Source organism: Taeniopygia guttata, chromosome 5, assembly GCF_048771995.1.
Source record: "Taeniopygia guttata chromosome 5, bTaeGut7.mat, whole genome shotgun sequence".
Lineage (NCBI taxonomy): Eukaryota > Metazoa > Chordata > Aves > Passeriformes > Estrildidae > Taeniopygia > Taeniopygia guttata.
Window position 1 is genome coordinate 5,991,446 of NC_133030.1, and position 26,535 is coordinate 6,017,980.

The window sequence follows — 26,535 nt, forward strand, 5'->3', positions numbered from 1 at the left end:
TACAAATCTTTATTGGAATTGTGGGGTTTGATTTTTCATCCGCATTTCAGTGGTGGTGCAGAAATCTGATGCAATTAACAGGCTGCAGGTGTGTGCCAGCTCATCTTCTGCCTCACACCTGGGTGCTCCCAACCATCCGTCCCCCTCCCTGCCCCATAATTTCCCTCTGCAGGTCTCAGCAGGTTGCAGTTTTTTTTGTTAATGTGAATTCTTTCACTACACCGGGAGTGGTGCACGGGGCAGTGTTCTGCTTTCCAGACAGAAGTGTGAAGTATTCACAAAGCTTTGGAGAGACTAAGGACTGATTTTTTTTTTTTTTTTTCCCCTAGGCTCTACAGAGAAGAAAAACTGTAAGTATAAAGAACAGACTCATTAGAGTCTAAAGCTACAGGGAGATATAAAGCAAGATGTAAAGATAGAGTTGTTTGGACTCTTAAAGTAAAAAACTTGCTTTTCCTGAAATCTTTTTAAAAATTATATAACACTGAAAAATCCAGGGATTTTTGAAAATAATTCTATTTAGGTCTGCAGTCCAAAGTTAATGGCAAATTGTCTATAAAACACAACTAAATAGAGCCTCTTTACTTCGATGATTTTCATGGAAAAATATTTTTTTCAAGGTTATTTAGTATTTTCTGATAGCTGCAGTTAAAAAAAGAACTGTGATGACCCAACTACAACACACATTCCCTATTCTTTGCCCTGTTGGGGGAGGGAGGGAGAGAATTTGGTTTTGTTTTTTTTAAATGGAAACTGCGGCTCCGCTTTTGCCTCTGAATTGTTGCAAGACTCAAATTCAAAAAATGTAGCAGCACATTACAGTTGTGTGGTTAATTCTAAAGCTGGTAAGGGAGGAAGAGACAAAGCCCTGTTTAGCTGACAAAATGACCAAGTTGAGATCTTTTGGTGTCAATGGTGTGTGCAGGTCCACAAAAATCAGTGAGATTTAAGATTATGGCAAGATTAATGTGCAACAGTATTTAGACAGACATTTGTTGTCATCTGTTTTTTATCAGGAATTCATAGGATGAATATTTTAATCGTAGTTGAAGAGAAACTTGAAAAGTAAATAAAAACAAGGGAATACAAAGATTAGCTCTTAAGTCTATTCATACAATAATTATGAGTAGATACATTCAGCACTAATGACATACTTCCTGAGTGAATATATATTTTCTCATTGTTCATTTTGTTGACAGGACAATAAATTAATTTTTTTTTTTTGGGGGGGGGGGGGGGGGGCAAAGCTTCCATGTGATCCACTCAGTTGTGTTGGGCCTAACTTTATGTGCATATATTTCTGAGTTCAAAGGGTACATGAAAAACAAGTCAAGGAGGAAATGTGTATTCTAGGGTGCATAAATTATCACCTGGAAAACCAATGTTAATAGAATAAAAATGCTCACTGACAGGGTAGAGAGTGGGTCAAACATCAGTATTAAACTGTAAGGTTCCCTGAGAAAGAGTGATGGATAGTGCTAAAGAGCAAAAACTAAAATCCAGTTTATTGGGTTTTTTTACTGTTCCATCCTTGTGATCTTCCAGTCTGGTGGGAAAATGTTTCTGTCTGTTGTTTGTATAAATGGAAGTGCTCATTTCATCTGTGTGAAATACATTTTGCAGGAAGAATCCAGTATCAGTCCCCCTGCTAGATTGCTTCTAATAGACCTAACTTTTGTTTATAAACACAGGGGGAAAAATAAATCTAAACCATCACATTCAGTACTTCTTTGTGACTAACCTTTTCAGAAGAAATTAAGAGCATGCTGAACATGTTGATATAGCAAAATTTATTCATTGTAGAGGCTGAAAAGATTCACCATTCACTGTAAATTGTTTTGCTGAATGTCAGCCCCTGAATCAGTTTTTATGTGTGCAATGCAGCAGTAAGTTCTCCATTTGCAGTTAATCTCTGTGTATGTTACATACCAGAGGACCAAAACAAACCCAGTTATAAGCAAACAAAATTCTAGTGATGCTAGGGAAATATCCCAATTCCCGGCTTTTTACCTAATATTCTTTACCACACTGGTTGGCAGAAAAGGGTAATTGCTTTCTAAGAATGTTGACTGAATGTCATTTTTGTTTCTTTTTACTTTGTCATGCTTTTAACATGTCTCAGAATGATCATATGAGATGATTGACAACACAGACTTGTTAGACACTGCTGCTGGCTTTGGGGAAGTTGTTTGATATTACATTTAGATCATTACATTCTCCCATTCATCTGGTAGTAAGATGTTTACAATAAACCATTTACCCTCTCAGGGCCACAGCCCCCTGAACAAAAACAGCAGCCCTTTTCCCTGGGAAAAATATTTGCCAGCCCAGGTTCCTGATGGTTCCCTTGGGACTGTCAGGGCAGCACAGGTTTGATATTTGGGCAGTTTGGGTCTGGGACACATCCTTTGATGTTTGCACTTTTTGTAGGCGGCCGCCCCCTCATGGCCACAGGCCCTTGAACACAAACAATGCCGTTTTTCCCTGGGAAAGAAAACTCGCCAGCCCAGGTTCCTGATGTCAGTTTGTAGAGCTCCCCTGGGACTGTCAGGGCAGCAGAAGCGGGAGGCTGCGGCGGGACCGGCGCTCGGAGCGCCGTGCGGAGATCGGATCGGGGCTGCTCCCGGCGCTGCGCGGCGTCCGACGGGCTCAGGTGGGACCGGGACTGGGATCCGGGCCCGGGGATTTGGGTCCCGGTCCCGCCGGTGTCTGCTGTGGGAGCCGGGCAGAGCCGCTCCTTCCTCGGCGGGCGGGGTGGGGGTGCCGGGGCCGGAGGATCGAGGCGGGATCGGGGCTGGGATCGGGACCGGCATCGCCGCTCCGCCGGGGCCGCCGCTCCCGCTCCGGCTGCGCCCGGTGCGGGGCTGGAGGAGCCCGGAGCCCCCGAAGGGCAGAGAGCACCTCCGGTCCTTGGCTCGGCAGGGCAGGAGCTGCCGTGCCCGGCCCGCGGCTCGCAGCGTGCCCAACGAGGCCGCTCCTCTGCCCGTGTCCCACACAGCACAGGGGCACAAAAGGGGAAAGGCTCCAGAAAACATTTCTGCAATTAACCAGCAATTATTTCAATTCCCCAGTGAGAAGAACATGAACTAACAGCCACCGAGGCCTGACGGGTTCCTGCAGTGAGAGCTCAGCGCTTGTCTGCAGAGGTGAGTGCAGCATCTGAAAGGAAAAAAACACAGGGGAAAAATGTGATTTATTTTGCTTCAAAGTTATTTCATGTTCTTAAAGCCCAACCAACTTTTGCTCTTGATTTTGGTCTGGTGAAACAGGAGCGGTGGGCAGGGGTCGTGCCATTGATGCGCATGTGCCTGATGCTTTCTGGGGCAGAAAAAGTAGATTAAGCTCACCTTATGTCAAGCAGTTATTAAAAAAGATTTATAGCTCTTTAAACATAGCACCCTTTAATTACCATAATGTTTCTTCCATGATTTTAACTAATTCTCAGTGTATTTTATAAAACTTAAAATAACACCTCCTCCCCATAAAACAGACTCATCAAGCATTAGACAAAAGTCCTACTGCCAGTCTCACGCTTGCACATCTAACAGGAGACCCTCCCCATAACCAAACAAAAAATCAAAATAACGTGCCAAAAGTAGTCCTTACTAACATTAAAAATACAACATCAAAAAAAACCCCAAATTTATTTCCTACAAACACCAAATAATCTTCAAATTCTAAATCAAAAACTCTTAAAAAAACCACAAAAACCATCAAAACATACTTCAAATATAGAAAAACCTAACCGTATAAGCAAATATTTGTCAAAGCCCACAAGAAATATAAAACAATCTAATCAATATGCTATGTTTTTAAAAAGCCCGCTATACAAATTGGTACCATTTGAAATGTAACATAAATAAAAATCTTAGTTACTAAGAAACATATCTCCCAATAAATAAAAGATATAAGTAATAATCATAACTTAACAGTCTAACATTTCTGCAAAACCAAAATACTTTAAAAAGGCAGTATTTGTAAATAACCTGCAACAAGTTAAGTATTAATAAAATCAAACAAAATTAAATTTCACTACATTTGAGTCTAAATATTCTCGAATGTCATTTTATCACTTTAATATTCTATTAAAATTTTTTAAAAATCAATTTTCCTTGCTATCCTCGGAGGGGATCCCATTCTTTTCTGCCCCTGCCCACGGCCCCGTCCTGGGCCCGGCTGTCACAGAAAAAAGGACGGGAAAATCTCGGCTGTAAAAGGGTTTTAAAATCATGGGGATTTAGGTTTAAAAGGAAAATTAAGCTTAGTAGGCCCTGGAAAAATAAACACCCTAGGTACATGAAGGCCTCGTACCTTGCTAGAACTGCACCTGTGTAGCTAGTACATGATAAATTATGTAATTGTTAGATGGGATGATTGTTTAGTAATTAAATATAATTACTGTTTAATCATAAGAATAATCATGAGAAACTGTGGTCAGGGACCTAAGAAAGATCACAAGAAACTCATGTCAATGTATACAATAGAACAATATAAGTTTAATAATTAATATATAAGTTATATAATGATAGAATATAAAATACGTTGAGGTTGAAAGCCATGTTGGAGTCAGATTTGGGTCTGTACCCCTGATTCCCAGAGCTCTCAATAAAAGCACCTGCAGATAATCATATCCCGTGGTTATGTGTGCTCCTGAATGCTAACAAAAGGACGAGTTGCATTTTCTGTTTCAGAGCTGTATTCTGGAGATATTACAAAGTGCTGCCCGTGCCACCAGAGCTGCCTATGAGCTGACAGAGGATCGCAGCCTCCTGATGTGGGTCCTGCCAAGCTTGGAGAAAAGGTAACCAGAGAAGTACAGGAGAAATGGGAACAATTTTCCTGTCCACAGTAGAAGAATTATAATTATAATGCTGTGGATGAGAGCAAAGGTGACAGACATCGAGACAGGGGCACCAAGGGCTGCCCTGGCAGAACTGGCTGAACTCTGAGGTGTCCCTTGTGTTTTTGAAAACAGACTCAAGATGCTTTCAGGTTGTGGTAGGAGGGGTGATGGTGGGGGTGATTTGTGATTTGGAAATCACTGCCTTGAAAAAGCAAAATGACACCCTGTGCTGGTGTCTTTACCTTTTTAATGTAAAGCCCCCTCAGTTCCCATCCTGTCGCAGGACCTGCTGCACAGGAGGAGGCACAGTGATGGATTTGAGCTGTCTAGAACATTATTTCTCCTCCCCTTGCCTCTCCCTCACAAAAAATCGTTTGTGCTAACATCGATTGCCCTGACAGGTTCAGGCAAGTGCACCAAAAGTGCACTAGAATATGGTCCCCTGTAGGAGATGGACCAGCTGCTGATGAGGATCTGCCTTTTAAATGTGGTTTTCTTTTTCTCTTTTTTTTTTCTCTTTTTTTTTTTTTTTTGTTTTTTTTTTTTTTTGTGTGTTTGTTTGATTGGTTTGTTTTGTTTTGTTTTTCAGGTTTCTGGAGAACCAGGTGATAAATGAAATTATTTCCTTACTCGATACTCTATGGTTAATAAATTTAGGAGATGTGAAAAATGCCAATCACTTGGTTTTTAAAATTTTAAAAGTTTGATAATAATAAAATGGTTATAAAAATAGTAATACAATTAGAGTAATATAATTTAGAGTTAGAGCAATTACAAGACAATAAAAAGCAAAGAATTGCAGGCATCTGGATGTTCTTGGACACTAGGTCACAAAAAGCATCCCTTGTGAACAAAGGAATAACCTTAAAAGCAGTAGCCTGTTGCATATTCATATATCTCATATATGATGCATAAAGTCCTTGCAAATTAAGAACTTTTCTGTTTTTTGTCAACTTCTCCTTAATCTTGGTGGTTCAAAAAAGGCAGAGAGAAGGTGGAAGAATGTTTGTCTTTTCTGATAAGGAGGCTGTAACTTTTTATAGGCACCCTTCACTGACATCTCTGTGTGAATAGTTTCTTGATTATCTCATCTTCCTGCTTGAGCTTGTAACAAATCCTATATCGCAGAGTTTCTATTTTAACATTGTTGTAACCTGAAACTGTATTTAAAACACTACTTAAGAGAATTAATACAGCATAACTTTCTAACATTGCACATATAATATTCATTGTAACATTTGCGAAAAGCCAATCACAAAATAAGCATTTTTCACAGGAGACAAGAGAGAAAATAAGAATCAATCCCAGGATCTAATGGAGATCTGGCCAAGCTGAGTGGGTTGTTCAGCACCCTCAGCTCTGTGCTGCAATACTTCAGGCCCTGGCTCAGAAGGACCAAAACAAAGAATTGCTCAGTAAGTGCTGAAATATTTCAAGCAAGGCATATTTTGTTGTACCTGTTGCAGGCCAGCAGTTCAAATGAGGCAAACTTCTCTGGCAGTAGTACTAACACCTTCTGCCTGACTGATGTACCTTGAGGGAGGAGGAAAGGAAATGGAAAGGTATTTTTCAGATCTTCCTTGTGGTGATTTTGAACCTTAACACAATTTGGAAGCTTTGGAGAAACACAGTTCATGAGGGGAAAGAGCTTTAAAATGAAACTTAGTGGCAAATCTTGAGTCAGGCTTTGCAAAGGGGTATTTTTAATGAAATCTTAAGAGAAGAAGCAGTGCCTGGAGGCTTTGTGCTCAAAACTGTGAATGGGGATCTGAAAGAGATGTGTAAGTAAAATAAGCAAAAGTTAATAATTGGTGTCTCTTGTTGTCACCAGTTTTAAAGAAAGGAAAAAAACCCAGGACTTGTGTGACTTCTCTTGTTCTCTTTGTGAACAAAAAGTGCAAGGAACTTGGGAGTGGGAGGTCTTAAAGCAGCACTGGTTTCCTGCAGCAGCAGCTGCTTTTGGTGCACATTAAAGCTTCTGTGGGTTTGTTTAAAAGTTCTGTATCATTAAGAAAGTGTCGTGTATTTAGGGATTCTGTAAAAGCTTTAGCTTTTCTACAGTTTCTTCACCCTTTAAAACTCCTCAGAAAGACGTGAAGAGGGTTTGTGGAGTGATGCCTGTAACTTAGTGCATGTGTGGGTTGTGTTGCTCCAGGCTTCAGGAGCTTCCCTCATGTCCAGTTTGGAGCAGGGTTCCAGCCTGGAGTCCCTGGGAGCTCCTGGAGCCCCTTTGAACAGTGCAGGCTCCATGAGGCTGCTGAACGAGGCTGCTACTTGCCATTGTAACAACTGAATCAGCACAGGAGAGCACCTTGCTGGCACAATTTTGTTCCAGGAAAATCCTTTTAGGAGTATCTGATGTTTGTTTTGATGGTGGTTATCTCCTTACAGAAAATATTAAAGACAAGAACAAACCCCAAGCCTCATCTCGTGTGTATCGTCATACTCGGAAAAAGAACGGGGTGGAAGAAGATGATGCTGCTGCAGACGTGGAAATGCCTGAGCTGGAGAAATGCAGAGAACATCTGAATTCCATCCTTGCCCACTGGGACCCTGTTTGTCCACACAGGGAGGGGAGACCCTCAGAGCCGGTGGAATGGTGGAAGAGGATGTGGACAAGACAGGTGACTTGTCTTGTTCTTATCACTCGTGTTACAAGGCAGAGGTGGGAGAAACTAGGGAATTCCATGGCTTTTTAAATCCATTCAATCAGCTCTCCCATATCCACCCAAGCTCGTGGCTTCCCAAAGCAGAAGCTGTGTCTTTGGTGGGACTGGGGCAGGGGTGGGCAGCACAGAGCGTGATTACACTGTGAGGTTTTCTGACACTACAACACTCCCACTCCCTCTAAGAAACTTCCCTTTCAGGGACTGAAATGGAATAAAAGGTGTAAAAGAAATATAATTCCAAGAGGGAAAATAGTCTGCAAAAAAACCCAGCTCCACGTGGGCCTGGATGCTGATCCCTATTACTGGTCAGTGAGAGCATGTGACAGGTCAGATTTCCAACTGCTTTATTTAACAGGAATCTGGTTTATTCCTTCTTGTGAGTAGGATTGTTGGCTTTGCATGGGCAAAGCCACTCCAGATTTTCCAGCTAGGAAAAGAGTTAGGGAACTCTTTTAAAACATAGTCCTGGAGGTAGCAAGCAGCTTGGCTTGGTAATCCTGTGGGGAAATAGAAGAATATCTGTTCTGATTTTTGTCTTTTTTTTCCACAGCTGTGTCTGTATTCCTGACTTCTGTTTACCTTGGAGACATGTGCCTTGGAACACAGGAGCTGGATGTGTTACTTACCCGTGTCAGATTGATCTGCACTAGTGCAGATTATGAGTTACAGGGTGACTCAGACACTCAGAAACAAGGGGAAGAAGCTGTTATGTCTCTTTGCAAGAAATTTGGCTCCATCAGGGCATTAATTCAGGGGACTAAGACTTCACCTTTATCATTCTTCTCTGCTCCATCAGCATCACTGTGAGAGCCTCCTGAGCTGTTCTCATATAGACCTACCTTGTTTGGTCAGAAAAATCAGTATTTTATTACTGGGTGCAAACTCAGGGGGAAGATTTGATTCAACATCTCTCAGTGGGACATTAAAGCTCCAATTTCCCTTTTCTTGAACAGTTTGAGAGACAATAAGTAATGTAATTACAATTGTGTAATTTTTATTACAGGCATTTTTATCTTTTCGAAGAACCAAAAAGACTGTTTGTGCATGTGTCTCAGCAGCAGCCCCAGCACAGGCCAGCAGGTTTGGAATTTTCTTTGCTGTGTTGCAGGTGTATTCAAGACATGGTTCCTCTTTGTTTGACAGAAGGAAGACAAAAAAATAATTCTTAGCAAAAGAGGATGTTTTCTTTCCTATCAAGAAGCCAAATACCACCACCTGGCTATCCATATTTTAAAATCAGCTGGAGAACTTGCATCCCAGGGACCTGGGGACTGTCTGAAGAGAGCTCTGGCCAGCTCTGTTAGCTGTTAAGCACCCTGGAACAGCAGAGAAAAGGCTGGAAGAGTTCCAGTGCCCCAGTACCCAGAGACCCACCTGGTCAGGGCAGGTCACTCTTAGGCAGTGCTGCGACTGACCTGGGCCCAGGCAAAATCACAGAACTGGAGCTGAGATAAGACACAACTGAAAAAGTCTTTCAAAGGACAGGGAAGCTAATTCCAGACTCTGTGGGTTTGGACAAAGACAAGTGCAGTGACAATGTCTGATATCATTTTCTGAGGGAGGTGTGATTGGAAGGATGAAGGCAGCTGCACATCTGTACTTTACTGTGAGGGTGCTCATGCCCCACATCCAGATACTGAATGGAGTTCTTCATGGTGAGTGATCCGTCTGGAGCCAGCAGGGAGCCCCGGGGCCCTGGATTGAGTCTCTCCAAGAGCAAGAAACAGGGATGAGGGGTGAGACATGCAGATCTTCCAACTCTCTGGGCATCCAGCTTGGGTTTCTCTCCAACATGACACCGTCTGGTAGGAAGGTGATAGCCAGAAGAATTGTGTTGTGCATGGCTATCAGGAACGTACAGCCTCTAGTGAAGTGCATGGGAGACCTGCAAGGAGCTGGTCCTGTCCTCTTTCTGCTGTGTGAAGTTCCAGCCTTGGCCAGGAACCATCTCTGGCTGCAAACCCTTATTTTTCTGTGTCATTTTGGATGTTAATACACATCATTGAAGCAAATGTTAATTCTCTGCATCCCAGCAGCATGATCATCAGCTGCCTTGGCAGGCAGGTGGGTTTGAAATCCATATCAAGGATTCCATCCAGGACCTCTCCGTGTCTCAGGATTCCACTGTGGCCTAAGTAGAGAGAGCTGTTGTGTGGCCTTTGGAAGGCACTGTGGCAGTGCCTGGTTTGTGTGCCGATGTGCAGGTAAGAACAAGGGGCTCTGCTCCAGAGGGCCCTTGCCAGGAGAGTTAACCCTTGGAGTTACGCAGTGGGGGAAGAGATGGGTGTCATGCACAGCCAAAATTGCATTAATGCTGTATCAAAAGAGGTGGGGGAATGGGGGGATTCTGCCTCTCTCCCCCACCCGGGTGAGATCCCACCTGCAGAGCTGCCCCAGCCCTGGGCTCCAGCACAAGAAGTATGTGGAGCTGTTGGAACAAGCGCGGAGGAGGCCATGGAGGTGCTCTGAAGGGTAGAGCCCCTCTGCTCTGGAGCCAGGCTGGGAGAGCTGGGGGTGCTCACCTGGAGAGGAGAAGGATCCAGGGAGAGCTCAGAGCCCCCTCCAGGGTCTGAAGGGGCTCCAGGAGAGCTGGAGAGGCACTGGGGACAAGGCCTGGAGGGACAGGACACAGGGAATGGCTCCCACTGCCAGAGGGCAGGGATGGATGGGGTCTAGGGAAGGAATTCCTGGCTGGGAGAGTGGACAGGTCCTGGCACAGGGTGCCCAGAGAAGCTGCCTCCTCTCACCAGGACGTGGGTGAGCTGGGAGAGCACAGGGGGTCCTGCATGTCCCTGGGCTTGACAGAGATGGATGAGCAGAGAAACAATGAAGGCAAAAGTTCTCCAGCCCTGACCAGGATGTGAACGTGTGTTTGTTGGGTGAGTGTCTCAGGATTATTGTAAGAAAAGAGACGTGAGGTTTCCACAGAGATACTGGATGATTGTCATGCCAAGGGCAGACACAGCAGAGAGGATGACAGGGCAGGGGGTGCAAGTTTACACCAGTGGCTCCTTTCAAGCACTTCACTGGGTTTCAGTGCTGGAATTGGGAGAAGTGGAATTGAAGTGGAGCTTAAAAAACAAACAGAACTCAAGAAAAAGGACAAGTTTTGTGTGTGACTGGGTTTAATAGTTTCTTCAGTCCTAAAATTGTTTTCTCACGGTATGTTTCAAACCTAGAAAAATGATAACGTAGGATGGTTTCAAAACCTAAACAAATCTCATTGAATGCTGTTTTTCATTAATGATTTCTGGGCACTCCAGAAAACATTTCTAGACTTGCCTTGTTCACAATAGCTCCTTTGATGGCCAGAATTGAATATGCGAGGGATAAATATGTGTATTTTTTAAGCCAAGTATTTTGCTCAGTAACATGATGAAAAAGTGCAAAAAGATTTAAAAATGAATACTTTGTTTAAGTCTTGCAAGAACTCCAAGATTTTCAAGTACACAGACTTCTCCTTCCAGTTTTTTAGGAACAGTAAATTTTTGGTAACATGCCTCTGTTACCCTGCAATTTCACATCCATTTCCATGTCTATTGTGTTGTTAGTCTGCCTCCTGCTTTGTGGTTTATTTGGGGGGTAAACTGTCTTTTTTTATTGTTTTTGTTACCTTTTGTGAGCGTGCCAGAAGCCCTAGGGTGCCAATAAATGAGAATATTAGTGCTCCCTTTGACTGCTGTTTCCCTCTGCTTGTTTGTGACCTAATCCTGAATCTCTGCTCAGCCTGCTGAGCTGAATTTTCTGATCAGGTAAGGAGGAGCAGTGGGTCAAGAGACACTCTGACCAAATGCTGACAAAGTGTCCCCTCTGTGCAGTTATGAAGGTTATGTGTCATTGCTGGGTCACTGGAGACACTGAATGTTTCTTTCCTACAGGTTATTTTTCACACCTGTACCTACTTACTTCATCTCTGGTTATACTTTGCTGGCGTTGATCCGGAGCAGGACACACACAGCAAAATAAGGAAAAGAAACGCCACCAACGCAGCAAGGCCGACCCAAAAGGCAATGAGGATGGAGTCTGTGGGCACAGCAGGGTAATTCTGTCACGTGCATTCTGCATGCAGAAATAAAACACAGCAAGGGGCTTTATCATCTCTAGTAAAGGTGCGCTGTGTGATCCATTCCGTGTCTCCTTTCAGAGAGGGGACTCCAAGTGCCAACTTGTTAAAGGTCTTGGGAGCCTCCAGCAGGGATGAGGGAAGGGCTGGGAAAAGCCTCCGGAGAGTGTTCTGGTGACTGGACCTGTGCAGATGTTGGAACGTGGCTCCTTTTACACAACCACAGTGCAGGAAGCCTGAGTGGTTATTGCCTAATCCTGCAGGAGCTTTGGGGAGAGGCTCTCAGGAGGGGAATTCCAGCCTTGAGAGCAGTTTATACCAAGAGAAATAGCAAGGGGAGTTTGTTGCCAAGTGCCTGTGCCCCTTCCTGCCAGAGCTCACCCCTAGGTCAGGGGTGGCTCCGTGTGGTGGAAAAACTTCTCCTCCAAGCCATGCTTCCAAAGAAAGGCTCAGCAGTCTCTGTTGTTCAGTCTCAAGGCAGTTATTGCAAGTTATCTAAAAGATTTTCTCCTTGAGCTGCTGTGGTTTGCTCACAGCTCAGGCAGAGGCACACACACACCCTGACATCCTCTCTGACTCCCGACTGCTTCTTCTCTCCCTGCCCAGGGCTGCTGCTGTCTTTTATATGGTACATTACATGTTACAGGTTTACAGTTTTTCCCCAATGCCCATTACCTATATTAAATGGTGCCTTTCTACTCTAAACCAATCTGTGAGTGCCAACATCACCAAGAACATGGAGGTAAGGAAGAAGAAAGAGGAAGGACAGGACAGGCCCAAATCCCTCCATCTTAAAACCTCTGACCCCCATGTACAAAACCAAAACCCCCCTGTACAGCACTGAAAAATTCTTCCCTCTACTTTGTGACTACTTCTACTATAATATCTAAACTTTTGTGACTTCTTGTTCTTCCTGCAAGGTTGGTAAATCATTCCATGGCTCAAACCCAAAATCACAGCTGTTTCCAGCTGCCTGCCAGGGTCTCAAATGCTTCTGACCTGGGCCTGGAACCTCCAAAAATGTCTGAGGGACATTTTGAGTTCTGACACCTCCCAGCACATCAGTGCAGTGGAAGAGAATGTGCCCTTGCCCAGTTCAGCTGCAGTGCCCCTGCAGCCACCATGGAAGAGGGCAAGATGTTGCCTGCTTTGCCAGGAGCAGATGATTTATTTCAGGAACAAGAGGGCTGCAGTGCCAAAGTGTGTCCACAGCTGGTTCAGTGGGAGTGTGAGGTGCTGGGGGAGCAAGGGGAGCTGCTCGTTCATGGAGGCTTCAGTGCTGTGCCAATTTTATTGCCTGAGCCTTGGGCTCACTGAAGGAGGGGACGGATCCGCTCCCGCTCCCACAGCACCCAAAGGTGCCACTGGTTCCAAAACGCTCCTTCCTGGGGTCACTGTGGTGCTGCTGGGGCCTTGGGAAGTTTGGGTGCTTGCACTCACACCTGGGGGTTCACTTCAGATGAGGTGGAAAAAGAAGGGTCACTGACTCCAGAGACAAATACTGACCAAGACAAAATAAATCTGAAAGTACGGAAAACATTGTGTTCTTTGAAACAGGTCCGATATGTTTGACTGAGTGCTTCTTTGTGAAAAATTCAGTATGTGTTGGCATCAAAGCCACAAAGAGATTAAGGGAATGAGCCCAGCTCCTTTTAAACCCAAAACTAGAGCTGGCCCAGCTGTTTCCTTATCAGAAACAGGAGTTTGGGCTGTGCTACTGAAAAATATCAGTGGGGAGGGGTAGGTAGCTTATTTTATTCTTCCTTTGACCAGGGACATTTTGAAAAGCCCAAGGTTTTGAAGTGTTCCACACCATTGGGACAGAAATTAAGTCTGGATTTATAGAATTTCCTGTCAGAGCTATTTTGGCTTTATCTTTCAAAAACAGTTATAATAGATTTCATGGAATTCCCTGAAGCCAAATAAATTGGCTCCAGGGCGCAGGAGGAGCTTGAACCAAAATTTCCTGGGTTTAAATTTTGCCATTAGTTGGTTTTTGTTTGTTTGCATTTTTTGTTTTCCGGTTTGTTTTTCTTTGTTTTGTTTTTTTGTTTTTTTTTTTTCTTTTTTTGTTGGTTTGGTTTTTTATGTTGTTGTTCTTTAACTGGAATCCTGTGTTTTCATATTTTACTAGTCTATAAAAAGCTTTCCTATTGCTAAATTTTACCATCACATCTTGTGCATATGTGTCTGCATGCTTATAAATAGCCTATTAGATCATGGGCCAATTAAGATTTTTCATTATTTTCATACAAAACTGAGAGAGATGCACAACTTTACAAATAGAAAGCAAGATCATGGCTTTTTCTCTGGGTTTAGATTCATTTTTATGAGACAAATTTAGTCTCAACATGTTTCAGGGACCAGCCACGTAACAGAGGAAAAGAAGTGCAGAGAATTAGGTCTGTGTTTCACATTAAAAAAAAATAAAAAATCCCCTAGCAGGCAAAGCTGAATGAGGGACCTGCAATCCCATTGCAGGGCTATGGAACTGTACAATTCCCTGGGGCTGCCCCAGCAATGGCCCTGAGCACATGGAGCCGATAATCCCAGCAGCAGCTTCTCCGGGAATAAGAATGTAAATGTTATGCGAAGACACACAAAGTCTATTCATTGCTTGACTGGTACCTTTGCTCAAAACAATTAAAAATCCCAACCAGCTGTTGGGAATTGTTTCCCTTGGTGTTTTCATGAGAACTTGTAACCCACGGTTCTTCCACTGGTATTTGGAGAAGGAAGAATAATAGTACCAAGAGGATGCACTCTCTATTCCTCTATGTCTAGAAGATATCTATTGACATCTTCTTAGAGTATAAAAATGCCTGAAAGGTGGCAGACTTCTCTACTTCTTTTGGGTGGGGTCAGAACAAGTGGGACTAAAAAGTCACTATGAGATCAATTTACCCTGCTTTTTAATGGAAATAAGGCTGATAAGGTCACTCTTAGGCACATAAGGGGTAATTTCCTCCACAAAACTGTCAGCAAATTTCAATTAAATTTAACAGAGGGCGAGCATCTTGCCTCAGAAGCACAGTTTTTACAGATTTCAAGAAAATTTCAAGGCAGCTGAAGAAAAATACCCTGTCAATTGCCAGGGAGGGAAGTGCCACACCACAAATGCCACCTCTGTTAAGCACCAGGTGATCCAAATGGTAGCAAAATGTTATTAAGGAGAAAACAGGGGGAAAGTTTATTCCTGATTTTTGGGTTTTGCTACACCAGCCACATGCCAGAGACTTACATCTAGCTTAGCTAAGCAGTTTGGGGTTTCCCCCGTGAAATTTGGGGGTAATCATCTGCCCTAACTTTAAAATTAAGAGAATCAGAGGAGCTGCTCATAATTTGCCTGGTCCCAGCAGCACCAAACGTTGCTCTACAATATTAGAGTGCAGGATTTTCTGTAGGGAAGGATGTGGATAATTACACCATTTTCTAAGTCCGGAGGCAATAAACCCTCGGCTGATCTGAATGCACAGCAAAACTTTTCTAGAGGTGGTGCAGAGTAACTTTCCGCTCCTTTTTCCCGGGTGCGGTTCTGGGGCAGGCGCGGGGGCGGCTCCGGGCCGGGGTCCGCGGGCAGCGCCGCCGCTGCCTCGGGGCCGTTCGGAGCCGGTGCCGGGGTCGCCGCCGCTGCCTCGGGGCCCTTCGGAGCCGCTGCCTCGGGGCCGTTCTTTTAGTGCCGCCCCGGCCGTCCCTGCCGCCATCCCTCCTTCCCTCCCTCTTCCCGGCCCGGCAGTCCCTGTCGCCATCCCTCCTTCCCTCCTCCTCCCGCCGCGGTGCGGCCGCCGCGGGCCCGGGTCGTGAGGGCTCCGAGCCGCCCGGCGGGTGCGGGTGGGGAGCGCCGGTCCTGGCCGGGCACAGCCGGGGCTTCGCGGGGAAGGCGCTGAGGACAAGCCCGGCCAATGGCCCCGAGTGCTCGTGTGCCCCCAGAGCCCCTGGAACTCTGATGTGGGGTGCTCTGTACAAGCGCTTGTGGCCCAAAGCAGAGGGATTCCTCACAGGGACACGGAGCCATTGGAATGGGAATGGCCTCAGGATGAAGGAAGGCAGGGTTAGGTGAGTATCAGAGGAAGTTTTTCCCGGTGAGGGTGGGCAGGCCCCTGTGGCTGCCCCTGGATCCCTGGCAGTGTCCCGGGCTGCTCCAAGCCCCAGTGTCCAGCCTAGCCTGGGACACTGGAAGGTGTCCCTGCCCACGGCACAGGTGGAATGGGATGAGCTTTAATGTCCCGACCACCGTTTAGTGATTCTGATGGTCTTCCTGAGGTCAGTCAGCCTGAGGAGCTGTGGCAAACTCAGACTGAAAGATGAAAGCTCATAATTTACACTGTGTAAAGCAAGAATGAATGCTTTAAAAAATTCTAATGCATGTTTTTTTTTGTTTTTTTTTTTTAAGAAAAGGGATGGGGAGAGGTGCTTCCTTTTACTTTCTTCTGAATAAATGTTATTTCTTACTTTCAGCATGGTAGAAACCTTATTCTGCTCTGACTGCTCAAGGACACTTGGCAGCATCTACAGGTGCCCCTCAAGGAACCTCGACTACGAGAGAGATTTGTTCTGTTTCAGTATTGGCTCCATGGACAGGTAAATACAGAATGTTTGTGGGTCAGCCTGCCAGCTCCATTTCACTCACCAGGCATCACACTGAGGGTGCTCCTGTCATATCTCTGGCAAGTCTCGAGGCAGCTTTTCCTGCTGCTCTGTCCCAGAGTGGTTTTCTGTATTGCTGCTGTTGGCATCAGAGTGCTCAGTTGTGAGGAACATCACCTGTGTAAGGCAAATGCTAGGAAAAAAAAAAAACCAAACAGCCAGGTCTGCCTTTTGTATGAGAAATTGCGTTCTTGATCAAGTTACTATTCTTTAGATAATTAATTTTTAGTTTATCAAGGGAGAGAGGAGTTTCTCTTGTGTTATAGATCTCTAGGAAACACAGTTATAACTTCTTGTCTTTCTATGTCACACATGGTACTGTCTGGAGAAAATTTGCTATTGTGGCACTTTCCCTTCCATGTCGCAGTGCTCTCACCAGTGTGAGTGGACTGAAGCTGCTTATAGGGTTTCTTTTTAAGGATGCTTTGCTAAGGACTAAAAGAACAACAGTTCTTTATTTTTGGGATAACAGTCCCCCCCCCCCCCCCATTTTTCCTCCCCTGGGGCCGAGGGTCTCAAAAACAGAGATGTTTTTTGGGGTTTTTTTTAAGCTAGAGGGTACTACTATACTCTCTTTAACTTTTTTTCTTACTTTACTTTACTCTTGTACTTTTTTTAGCTTAAGTCATTGTATCCTCTTAAAAATGCAGTCTGTGTGTTGTAGGAGAAAATTGGTTTAGTCTATGGCTATACAAGAGAAGTCTAGCTAAGGCTACTCTATTATTTCTTTCTACTTAGGATTCTTCTCTCATTTTCTTCTGACATTTCAGGTCTTGGGCTGCCTCTCTTTTAGATTAAGCAGGAGTAAGGTTTTGTAAAGTTTTCTTTTTTCAGGAAAGGGTTAAAAGCCTAAGCTCCCAGGATGGCTGAGATCTTACAGTAGGCTGCTGAACTCTTATGGCTGGGCACTTGCTTTTCTCTTATTTTTGTTTTCTTTGCAGTGTACTGCTGGCACATGATATTAAATTTTTAGGTGGAACGGGCTCTTTCTCTCTCTGTCTCTCTCTCTCTCTCTGGGAGGTTTGCTTGGGACATTTTAATTATTTTAATTATTTTTTACCTTTCTGTTCTTTGCTTTTAGCCCCCTGTATTCTCAGAGGTGTGTCTAGTGCTTTTAATGGTCACTTTAAGTGTTAATATCTAAACTTGATGACTGATTAGTTTGACTCCAACTTGTTGAGAAAACTCACTTTTATGTCACTTTATGTCACTTTTATGTCACTATAATAGGTGGGCAAAGGCAAATCTGACAGCTGAGTATGTGCTTGACACACTCAGCCCTCTTAAAATCTGTCTAGAAAATGAAAGTGTGCTTGGGTTTAGTCAGTTTATAGCACTGAAAAGTGGTCTTAAGGTATTCTTTAGTAACTATATCGTGAATCAAGGCTTTATGCCAGAGTTCTTTTATGCAAGCATTGTTCTGATGGACAGTGTTCACCTGAACTAGTTTTAATGCCTCTGTTTTTTTTCTGAAGTTCACATTTATTTTGCTGTATTGCTGTGGGTGTTCACCCTCATGCCTTTGGGTTTCTTTCTTTATTCTACAGCTATGATACCTTCTTTTTTGGCAGTAAAATGGCCTGGCAGTAAAATTCTCTACAGCACTAACCTGGCTGCAGAATGGCACATTTCTTGGAGAGTAACTCTGCTTCTCCCGGCCAGTGCTGCACTGCTCCTGGTGTCTGTGCAATTTTTCACTGCATCCTGCAGCCCCAGAATCCATGGCTGCCTCTCAGGGTTTTGGAGGAGTGCTGTGTCTGAGTTTTTGGCTTCAGAGTGAGAAGTGCATGATCTAAACTGTGGCATCTCAGCTGTATTCTAGGAACTCCAGGAAAGCAAGCTGTTATTCACGAGGAACCGCTTACTCTTGAAAGTCGAGCTGTCCTGCAAGAGGTGCTGGAAAGGGTGAGATTTAACCTCATATCATTCTTTCTCTAAATCACCTCTGTGAAACCTTAAAATTCTTCACTAGTTTCTTCAGAACAGCTTATTTCACCCAGAGTGCATTGTAGCATGTCATTGGTATCTTGTGTTATGCAAGATTTTCAGTAACTTTTCCTGCAATTTTCATGGTAATTAGCATTTTCTGTTTATCAAGCACGGCATTAGGCTCCTATTTATGTCTCAGTAATTTGGTATTGTTTCTAGTTAGTTCTGACTCACTTCTACAGATCTTCACTTAACTTTTAGTCATGTTTCCTCTTGCCTTTCATGCAAATGGACCTAATGCTTTTACTGTAGCTTTGTATTGAAATCTAACATCACAAATCAAGTTGATGTTTTGCTCTACTAAAATCTTGTGACTGCAGGTAGGAAGAGCTGGGAGCAAATAGTGTAACTTCTGGTTTAATGTAAATATTTATTTAAATTTTTGTCTCTGAAAGCAAAACATTTATCTCCTGACTTCCCTGCTATTCAGTATCTGCTGAACTGGGTGTGCATTTTCCTAAGCTAAGGAAAACCCTCCCTGTGATTCTGTAATTTCCAAAGGAGCAGCATTAAGTCACTTATGTTTTTCTTGTCTCAATAGCTTTAGCTTGACTCGTGCTCAAAGACAGGAATGACTCAAGAACTGTATGTGGTGAATTGTTAGTTTGGCGGGGGTTTTTTTGCAAGTTCAGGGCTAAAATGTGATGTAAGAAAAGGCTTTTTTTTGCAGCATTAGATTTTTGCAGCACTGCACCTTTTCAAGCTTTCTAAGTAAGTAACCTCATTTTGATTTAAACCATCTTGAAATATGCTGGATATGTTGGGGTTTTTTTTCCCCATTGTTATGTTAGTTTTTGTTTTGGTTTGATTTGGCTTTCTTTTTTGCCTGGCTTAGGAAAATTTTACAGATCTCACTTTTTTCTTCGCCAGTTGAGTGTAGTGTTATCTTTTTAATTCAAAAAAACATTTGCTGTATGGAAAAACCACCTTGCCTTGTGAAGGGACAGGCAGGAGTTTTAATGGCCAGTGCCACAGCCCTGTAGCACACAGATTCCCAGGGAGTGGGGAGCCCTCTGCCAGGCAGACCCACCTGGCCAGGTTCCTGCGGGTGCTGCTGCTGTACCCAGCTGATGAGGTGATAACCAGCTTGGCTTTATTGCCAAAATAAAACTTATCTGTTTTCTTATGAATCCCAGCAAACTGGTCCCAAAGGCTTTGTCACTCATCTCTGCTTCCATTGGTGTGGAGAGGTTGGATCCCAGTTATCACCCCAGGAGTGCCCCGCATCCCTTTTCCCCACTTTTCTGTTCCAGTCGTGGGAAATGCCTGGGCTTTTCTTCCCCCTGCAGTTCACTGCAGATCCCAGAAAACCCACAGGAGGGAAGATCTTACTTGTGCTTCCACCACCAGGTGAGAGAAGAGATGGTCACATCCTAGGAGCCTGATTTTGGAATATTTTATGGAATTGGCCCAGTAGCTTTTACTTCTGGGGTTCCTGGAGTCTGTCCATGGCAGGTCCAGCCCGTGCTTCAACTTAGAGCCCTCAGTTGGCAGGGAAATGAACCTTTGGGAAGTTCTTACAGCTCTGCTTACTGCTTTATGAATGGTGTTGATTTTCTGGAAGTAGGCTGTCCATTCTGACCCTTTTTCTTCCCTCTCCCTGCAGACTGTACCTGCTGAGAGGCTGAGGTGAGACCAGGATCTGTAAAATCCCTGACTCTCCATGTCTTCCTGAGGCTGAAGCCATGTTTGCTGTCAATGACGACATGGTGGAAGATGCTGAACACTGAAAACTTTGGGGTTTTCCCTGAACCCCAAGACTCTCTCTGCAGCTGTGCCCTGTCTATCTCTTGAAAGAGTTTCTGGGTTTATGAAGGTTTTTACATTTTGCAATATTTATCTATAACTCAATTAAATAGAATCATACTGTATCAATGTGGTGTCAATTACTTTGTTTGAGTTGGTTAATTAAAGCAAATTGTTCATAAGGGGTTTGAGCATCCCTTAGTTGGAGCTGGCAGCTCTTATTTAATTTCTCTTCATTCCTTTAATTTCTTTCAATTATTTCTTAGGCAAGTACTGCAATTAGGATATACAGTAAGGACAAGAGCATTTCTGCCCTGCTGGATTGGGAAATCCAAGCCCAATTCCTTGGAGAGATTGAGGGGCTGGAGATCTGTGCCTCAAGCTGGGTTTTGACAGTGGGAATTTGGTGAGGAAGGAAGAGGAGAGATCCCACAGAAAGTGGCTGAGGCCAGTTCTGCTGGCTTTGGGTGCTCCTACCCCCGAGAAAATCATCCTGGTTAAAGGGAACTTGCAGAAGCCGGGGGGCTGTGCCAGGGGGATGTGCTGGGACCCCCAAACCCTGGTCAGGGATGCTGGGCAGTGTCGGCTCCAGAGGAACACTGCAGAGGGGCTGTGCTGGAGCCCCTCAGCTTCCATCCAGAGATGCTGGGCACTGCTGGGCTTTCGGGGCACTGCTGAGAGGCTCCGCTGCCAGATCCGGGGAGTTTTCCCCTTATTTTCTGTCGTGCTGAGCACCTGGCAAGTCATTGCAGCCCCCCAGGCTGCCGATGCCACCGGAACAGCTGGAATCCCAGAAATCACACAGAAACCGGGCTGGGAGAGGAAATGAGCTGTTCCGTGTTGTTTTTCACAACGTATTTTGAATTTATACCAGAATCTCTTCTCTCCCCTCAGATCCCATACCCCTGAGTTTTGAGTTGTCTCATAAAAATGTCTCGGCCTAGGCTGGAAAAAAGAAAATTCCCTGGCACGGCGGGGAGCGGCGGAGTTTGGGGGTGCTGGGGCCGGCACGGGGGTCCCCAGTCCCCGGCCGGTCTCAGTCAGCACCGGGAAATCGCCGCCGGCTCGGCCCCGGCGCCCGGCCCGGATCCCGGCCCCGGCAGCGCCCCGGTGCTCCGGCCCGAGAGAGACCCAGACCCCGCCCGCCGGGGCAGAGGCGGCACCGCCGGGAGCCGAACCGGCACCGCCGGGAACCGAACCGGCACCCCCGGTCACCGCTCGGGACCCACGGCCGGCACCGCCTGGAACCGAACCAGCGCCCCCGGTCACCGGGCCCGGGAGCGATGGCCCCGCCTCCATCCCGGGCGGGCTCGGGGCGGGCCCGGGGCGGAGCTCCAGGGGCGGGGCCCGGTCCTGGCGCAGGTGCGCGGGACCGCAGAGCGCCTGCGCGGGGCGGGGCCGAGGTTATTTAACTGCCGGGAATCGCCGCAGCCGGCATTTGCTCACGTTGAGCGCGCTGCGGACGGGTGCGTTCTGTGCGGGCTCCGCAGCTTCGCCCTTCTCTCCTTCCCCTCTTCTACCCTTCCTTCCTTCTGCTCGTATTCCCCTTATTTCTCTTCTCACCTTTACTTCTCGTCCCCTTTCGGCCTCCCCTCCCGTCCCACTCTACCCTTCCTTCTGTCCATATTTCTGTTTTTTCTCCCCTAAACTCACTCCTCCTCTCCCCCAAACGCGACCCCCCCGCACTCCTCCCTCTCCTGTCCCTGCCCCGCTCCTCCGTTCCATTCCCCCGCTCTCCCTCCTCTCTTCCCGTCCCCTTTTCCTTCTTTCCTCGCAGCCGCGGGGCTCGGGGTGCCGGATAATAAAGCCCAGAGGGCCGGAGCCCGGCGCCCCCCGCCCTCGCTGGGGTCCCCACACGGGGCAGGAGCCGCTCTGCGGGTCCCCCCATTGCAGTGCAACACACGGCCCGACACTGCCGGGGCTCCGGCTTTCCCGACATCACACTGGGGGGTCGGGCCGGGGGGGTGGGAGGGGGTGTGAGGAAGGGCCCCCTCATTAGGAGGGGGCTCTGGGGGGGGGGGCGGGGGGTTAGGAAGGGCCCCCTCCGGAGGAGGGGGTCCCGGGGGGGGGGTCAGGGTGGGCCCCCTCCGGAGGGGGGGGTCCCGGGGAGGGGGGGCCTTCCCCCCTCCAGCCCCTCCCCGGGACCCCCTCCTCCGGACGGGGTCGGCCCCGGCCCCCTCCCGGGGACCCCCTCCTCCGGACCGGGGCCCGGGGGGAGGGAGGGGGGGCGGGCGGGGTGGGGGGGGAGCAGAGGGGGTCACGTCACTCTGCGGCGTAACAGACGTTAAAAAAAAAAAAAAAAAGGACACATGTGCAGCCCTCCCCTCCTGGCCCCCCCTCCCCCGCCCCGGGCCCCGGTCCGGAGGAGGGGGTCCCCGGGAGGGGGCCGGGGCCGACCCCGTCCGGAGGAGGGGGTCCCGGGGAGGGGCTGGAGGGGGGGAAAGGCCCCCCCTCCGCCCCGCCCCCCTCCCCGGGACCCCCCCCCTCCGGAGGGGGCCCACCCTGACCCCACCCCGAGACCCCCTCCTCCGGAGGGGGCCCTTCCTAACCCCCACCCCCCCACCAGAGCCCCCTCCTAATGAGGGGGCCCTTCCTCACACCCCCTCCCACCCCCCCGGCCCGACCCCCCAGTGTGATGTCGGGAAAGCCGGAGCCCCGGCAGTGTCGGGCCGTGTGTTGCACTGCAATGGGGGGACCCGCAGAGCGGCTCCTGCCCCGTGTGGGGACCCCAGCGAGGGCGGGGGGCGCCGGGCTCCGGCCCTCTGGGCTTTATTATCCGGCACCCCGAGCCCCGCGGCTGCGAGGAAAGAAGGAGAGCGGGAATGGGGAACGAGAACAGGGGAGCTGAGCGGCAGCCGAGGGGAAGGGGACAAGGACAGGGGGCAGGGGGAGAGAGGTCGGGGTGTGCGGGGCAGTCGGGGAGGGGGCTGGGGGGAAGGCAGGGTGGAGGAAGGAAAGGAAGGATTGAAGGCAGGTTTGGGGAAGGAGGCGGAACGTGTGCAGGGGGGAAGGGGAGCAGGGAAAGGGGGCGCGGGGGAGCCCGGCTGGGAAGGGAAGGAAGAGGGACAGGACGGAGGAACAGGGTAGGGGTGAGTATGGGAATAGAAAGGGAGGAAAGGGAAAGGGGTGTAGGGGGGACCGCCCGGGGGGGAGGGAGGGGAGGGCTAGGGGGGAGAGGGAGGGGGGGGTTTGGGGGGGGGAGGGTGTAGGGGGTGGGGGAGGGGAGGAAGGGAGGGTACACAGGAGAGGTATAGAGAAAAAGAAACGCAAAAGAACAGAAACACAGAAGAAAAGAAATACAGAGAAGAAGAGATAAAGGGGCCCGGCCGGCCGCAACCTCCCGCTCCGAGCGCCGAGCAGCAAATGGCTCTGCCCGGCCCTCCCCGCGGGTTAAATCCCCCCGGCCCCGCCCCGCCCCGCGCAGGCGCGCTGGGGCCCCGCGTACCTGTGCGCGCACCTGTGCTGGCCCCGCCCCGGCCCCGCCCCCCGCCCGTAAATGGCGGCGGATCCGCGCCCGCCTCACGTTCTGCGGGGGATGCTCGGCCCGGGCTGCGGCGGGACCGGCGCTCGGAGCGCCGTGCGGAGATCGGATCGGGGCTGCTCCCGGCGTTGCGCGGCGTCCGACGGGCTCAGGTGGGACCGGGACTGGGATCCGGGCCCGGGGATTTGGGTCCCGGTCCCGCCGGTGTCTGCTGTGGGAGCCGGGCAGTGCCGCTCCTTCCTCGGCGGGCAGGGTGGGGGTGCCGGGGCCGGAGGATCGGGGCGGGATCGGGGCTGGGATCGGGACCGGCAGCGCCGCTCCGCCGGGGCCGCCGCTCCCGCTCCGGCTGCGCCCGGTGCGGGGCTGGAGGAGCCCGGAGCCCCCGAAGGGCAGAGAGCACCTCCGGTCCTTGGCTCGGCAGGGCAGGAGCTGCCGTGCCCGGCCCGCGGCTCGCAGCGTGCCCAACGCACGGCCCGGCACGGGCACCGGGGCACCGGACAGCGCCGGCACGGACACGGCTGAAGGGCTGCCCGTGGCTCCTCGGCCGGGGGCTGCTCCCCACAGGCACGCAGGGATGCTTCAGCCCGGACAGACGCCACCGACAGCCCCGAGGGACCCCAGGGAACGGCTGGCATCACCTGGGAATGGAGGCACGGCCGTTTGCAGAGCGGCTCTGACAGCAATCCCTGTTTCTGACCTCCCCGAGCTCCCACACAGCTGCCAGGTATGTCCCAGCCCCCCCAAATCTCCTCCCTCTTTTCCAGCCTGAGGCCATCATCCACCAGCAGCGTTTGAGCCAAGGCAATCTTCCTTCACAGATACTAAATGCCAAGCCATAGCCTCGGAGATGCCTTAAAATCAGAGGTTCGAGTGGGATGATGTCTGGAGATTTTCAGGGAGCCAGCTGGAGGTGCAGAAGTGATGGAAAACTCTCACAGGTGGGTCCCACTGGAGGTGTGCTGCAGGCAGGGATGTGCATCCCTTTCCTGAGGGAAAAGGCCATGCAGAGGCCGCTGCTGAGGCTCTGAAAGGAGCGGAGCTTCTGCAGGAGAGATGTTCTGCCTCAGCACAGGCCAGGAGCGCATCCAGCCACCGCCTTGTCCTGCTTTAAAACATCAGCTGGAGCCTGAGCTCCGGGGGGGGAAATCAGCTGAATTCCAAGGAACTCTGTCAAGTGACCCCAGAGACATCCCTGAGGCTGGGGGATGAGGGTTTTAAATAACGAGTTCTATAGAATAGAGACCTGTCCTTGTCCTGATCCCACTGAGCTTCCCTGGAACCTCTGCTGGTTCCTGACACAGCTGGTGCTAAAGTGGCAGCTCTGCATGGGAACTTCCAGTCTCCACGAGGCACTGTCAGGTTATTCCAGTAGTAATTTGGCAGGGAATCTGGGGCTGTGGGTATAATTCACCTGAGCTAGCAAAGCTGATACTGAACCCCAAATCCCAGCACCATGCAGAGAACAATCTCTGTGCTGAAGCCCCTGGACTGGGAAATTTCAGCAGCCAAATGCATGGAATGATCTAAATCCGAGCAGCCAGCATCCCCCAGAGGGACAATCCAAGTGCCAGGGTGGGAGCCCTTGTCCTTCCCCTGCTGCTGGTGGGACAAATTCCCTTGGCACAGCTGGTGGTGTGGGATCTGAGAGCAGGAGGGGCAGGGGCAGGGATGGGAGATGAGGCCGCTGGAATGTCACCTGGAGCAGCTGAACACGTTCTGTCCCTGCAGCAGCCAGGAGCCAAAGCAGATCCCTCCTGGCTGGGCTGGATGGGAGATGAGGCTGCTGGAATGTCACCTGGATCAGCTGAACACGTTCTGTCCCTGCAGCAGCCAGGAGCCAAAGCAGATCCCTCCTGGCCGGGCTGGAGGGCAGCTGCTGCATCTGCTCTGGGGGAAAACTCCCTGCCCCTGCCAGGAGCGCTGACTCTGCTTTTCCTCCAGCTCCTGAGCAGTGTCAGGGCCACCGGGAGGGGGTTCAAACCCAAAAAGTCCCCACAGCCCCCAGAGTGAATGATCCCAGCAGAGAAACGCAGCATTGAAATAAAAAAACTAAGAGCTCTGTCAAAAAGGCTGTGACAACAGTGCAATGGGATTCCCAGGAACCTTCTGGTTTGCTCTTGGAAAGCTCTTGGTTCTCTTTCATGTGTTTTTAGTCCCTCAACAGGCAGCTTGTAGAATTTATTCTGGGACCTAGAGGTTGAGCAGGGTGGGCTCTGGATTGACCTTTGCCTCTGGTGCCACTTTGTGCAAACACAACTTGGCCAGGCTGGGTGAACTCATGGCCTCAGCTTTCCCCTCCAAAATGTCCCTCACTTATTTTCCTGTGGGTGAGCTGGGATTTGGCCCCAGACTGTCACTCCTCACCTCCCCGTGCCCCCACAGTGTCCGTTCTGTTCCCCACAGAGCCCTGGGGACACCAGGGGGTCCCTTTGCCTTCTCCCGCCCCTTTCCAGCTCCTCTGGCTCCTCTGCCCTTGTCCCACACAGCACAGGGGCACAAAAGGGGAAAGGCTCCAGAAAACATTTCTGCAATTAACCAGCAATTATTTCAATTCCCCAGTGAGAAAAACATGAACTCACAGCCACCGAGGCCTGACGGGTTCCTGCAGTGAGAGTTCAGCGCTTGTCTGCAGAGGTGAGTGCAGCATCTGAAAGGGAAAAAACACAGGGGAAAAATGTGATTTATTTTGCTTCAAAGTTATTTCATGTTCTTAAAGCCCAACCAACTTCTGCTCTTGATTTTGGTCGGGTGAAACAGGAGCGGTGGGCAGGGGTCGTGCCATTGATGCGCATGTGCCTGATGCTTTCTGGGGCAGAAAAAGTAGATTAAGCTCACCTTATGTCAAGCAGTTATTAAAAAAGATTTATAGCTCTTTAAACATAGCACCCTTTAATTACCATAATGTTTCTTCCATGCTTTTAACTCATTCTCAGTGTATTTTATAAAACTTAAAATAACACCTCCTCCCCGTAAAACAGACTCATCAAGCATTAGACAAAAAGTCCTACTGCCAGTCTCACGCTTCCACATCTAACAGGAGACCCTCCCCATAACCAAACAAAAAATCAAAATAACGTGCCAAAAGTAGTGCTTACTA

General features: G+C 48.6%; 1 protein-coding gene and 1 long non-coding RNA gene across 2 annotated transcripts; both read left to right on the top strand.

Moving 5' to 3' along the window:
- The first annotated feature begins 315 nt into the window (after positions 1-315).
- Positions 316-11,185, top strand: LOC140684231 (uncharacterized). The gene is made up of 6 exons (XR_012056182.1): positions 316-2,653; positions 3,072-3,146; positions 4,692-4,801; positions 6,120-6,258; positions 7,235-7,467; positions 8,063-11,185. It is a non-coding gene; the product is annotated as an uncharacterized lncRNA (long non-coding RNA).
- Positions 11,186-12,697: 1,512 nt separating this feature from the next.
- On the top strand, positions 12,698-20,095 carry LOC121470047 (uncharacterized). The gene is made up of 4 exons (XM_072929380.1): positions 12,698-12,808; positions 15,066-15,631; positions 16,034-16,156; positions 19,818-20,095. The coding sequence occupies exons 1-4, from the start codon at positions 12,698-12,700 to the stop codon at positions 19,837-19,839; spliced, it is 822 nt and encodes a 273-aa protein (XP_072785481.1). The 3' UTR covers positions 19,840-20,095.
- The last annotated feature ends 6,440 nt before the right edge of the window (positions 20,096-26,535 follow it).

Bases quoted from the DNA above. Each gene is read 5' to 3' on its own strand.
- LOC121470047 (XM_072929380.1), top strand. From the start codon at position 12,698: ATGGAAGAGGGCAAGATGTTGCCTGCTTTGCCAGGAGCAGATGATTTA. The intron at 12,809-15,065 runs GTGCTGGGGGAG...AAACTTTTCTAG, and splicing joins TGGTTCAGTGGGAGTGTGAG to AGGTGGTGCAGAGTAACTTT. The intron at 15,632-16,033 runs GTGAGTATCAGA...TCTTACTTTCAG, and splicing joins ATGAAGGAAGGCAGGGTTAG to CATGGTAGAAACCTTATTCT.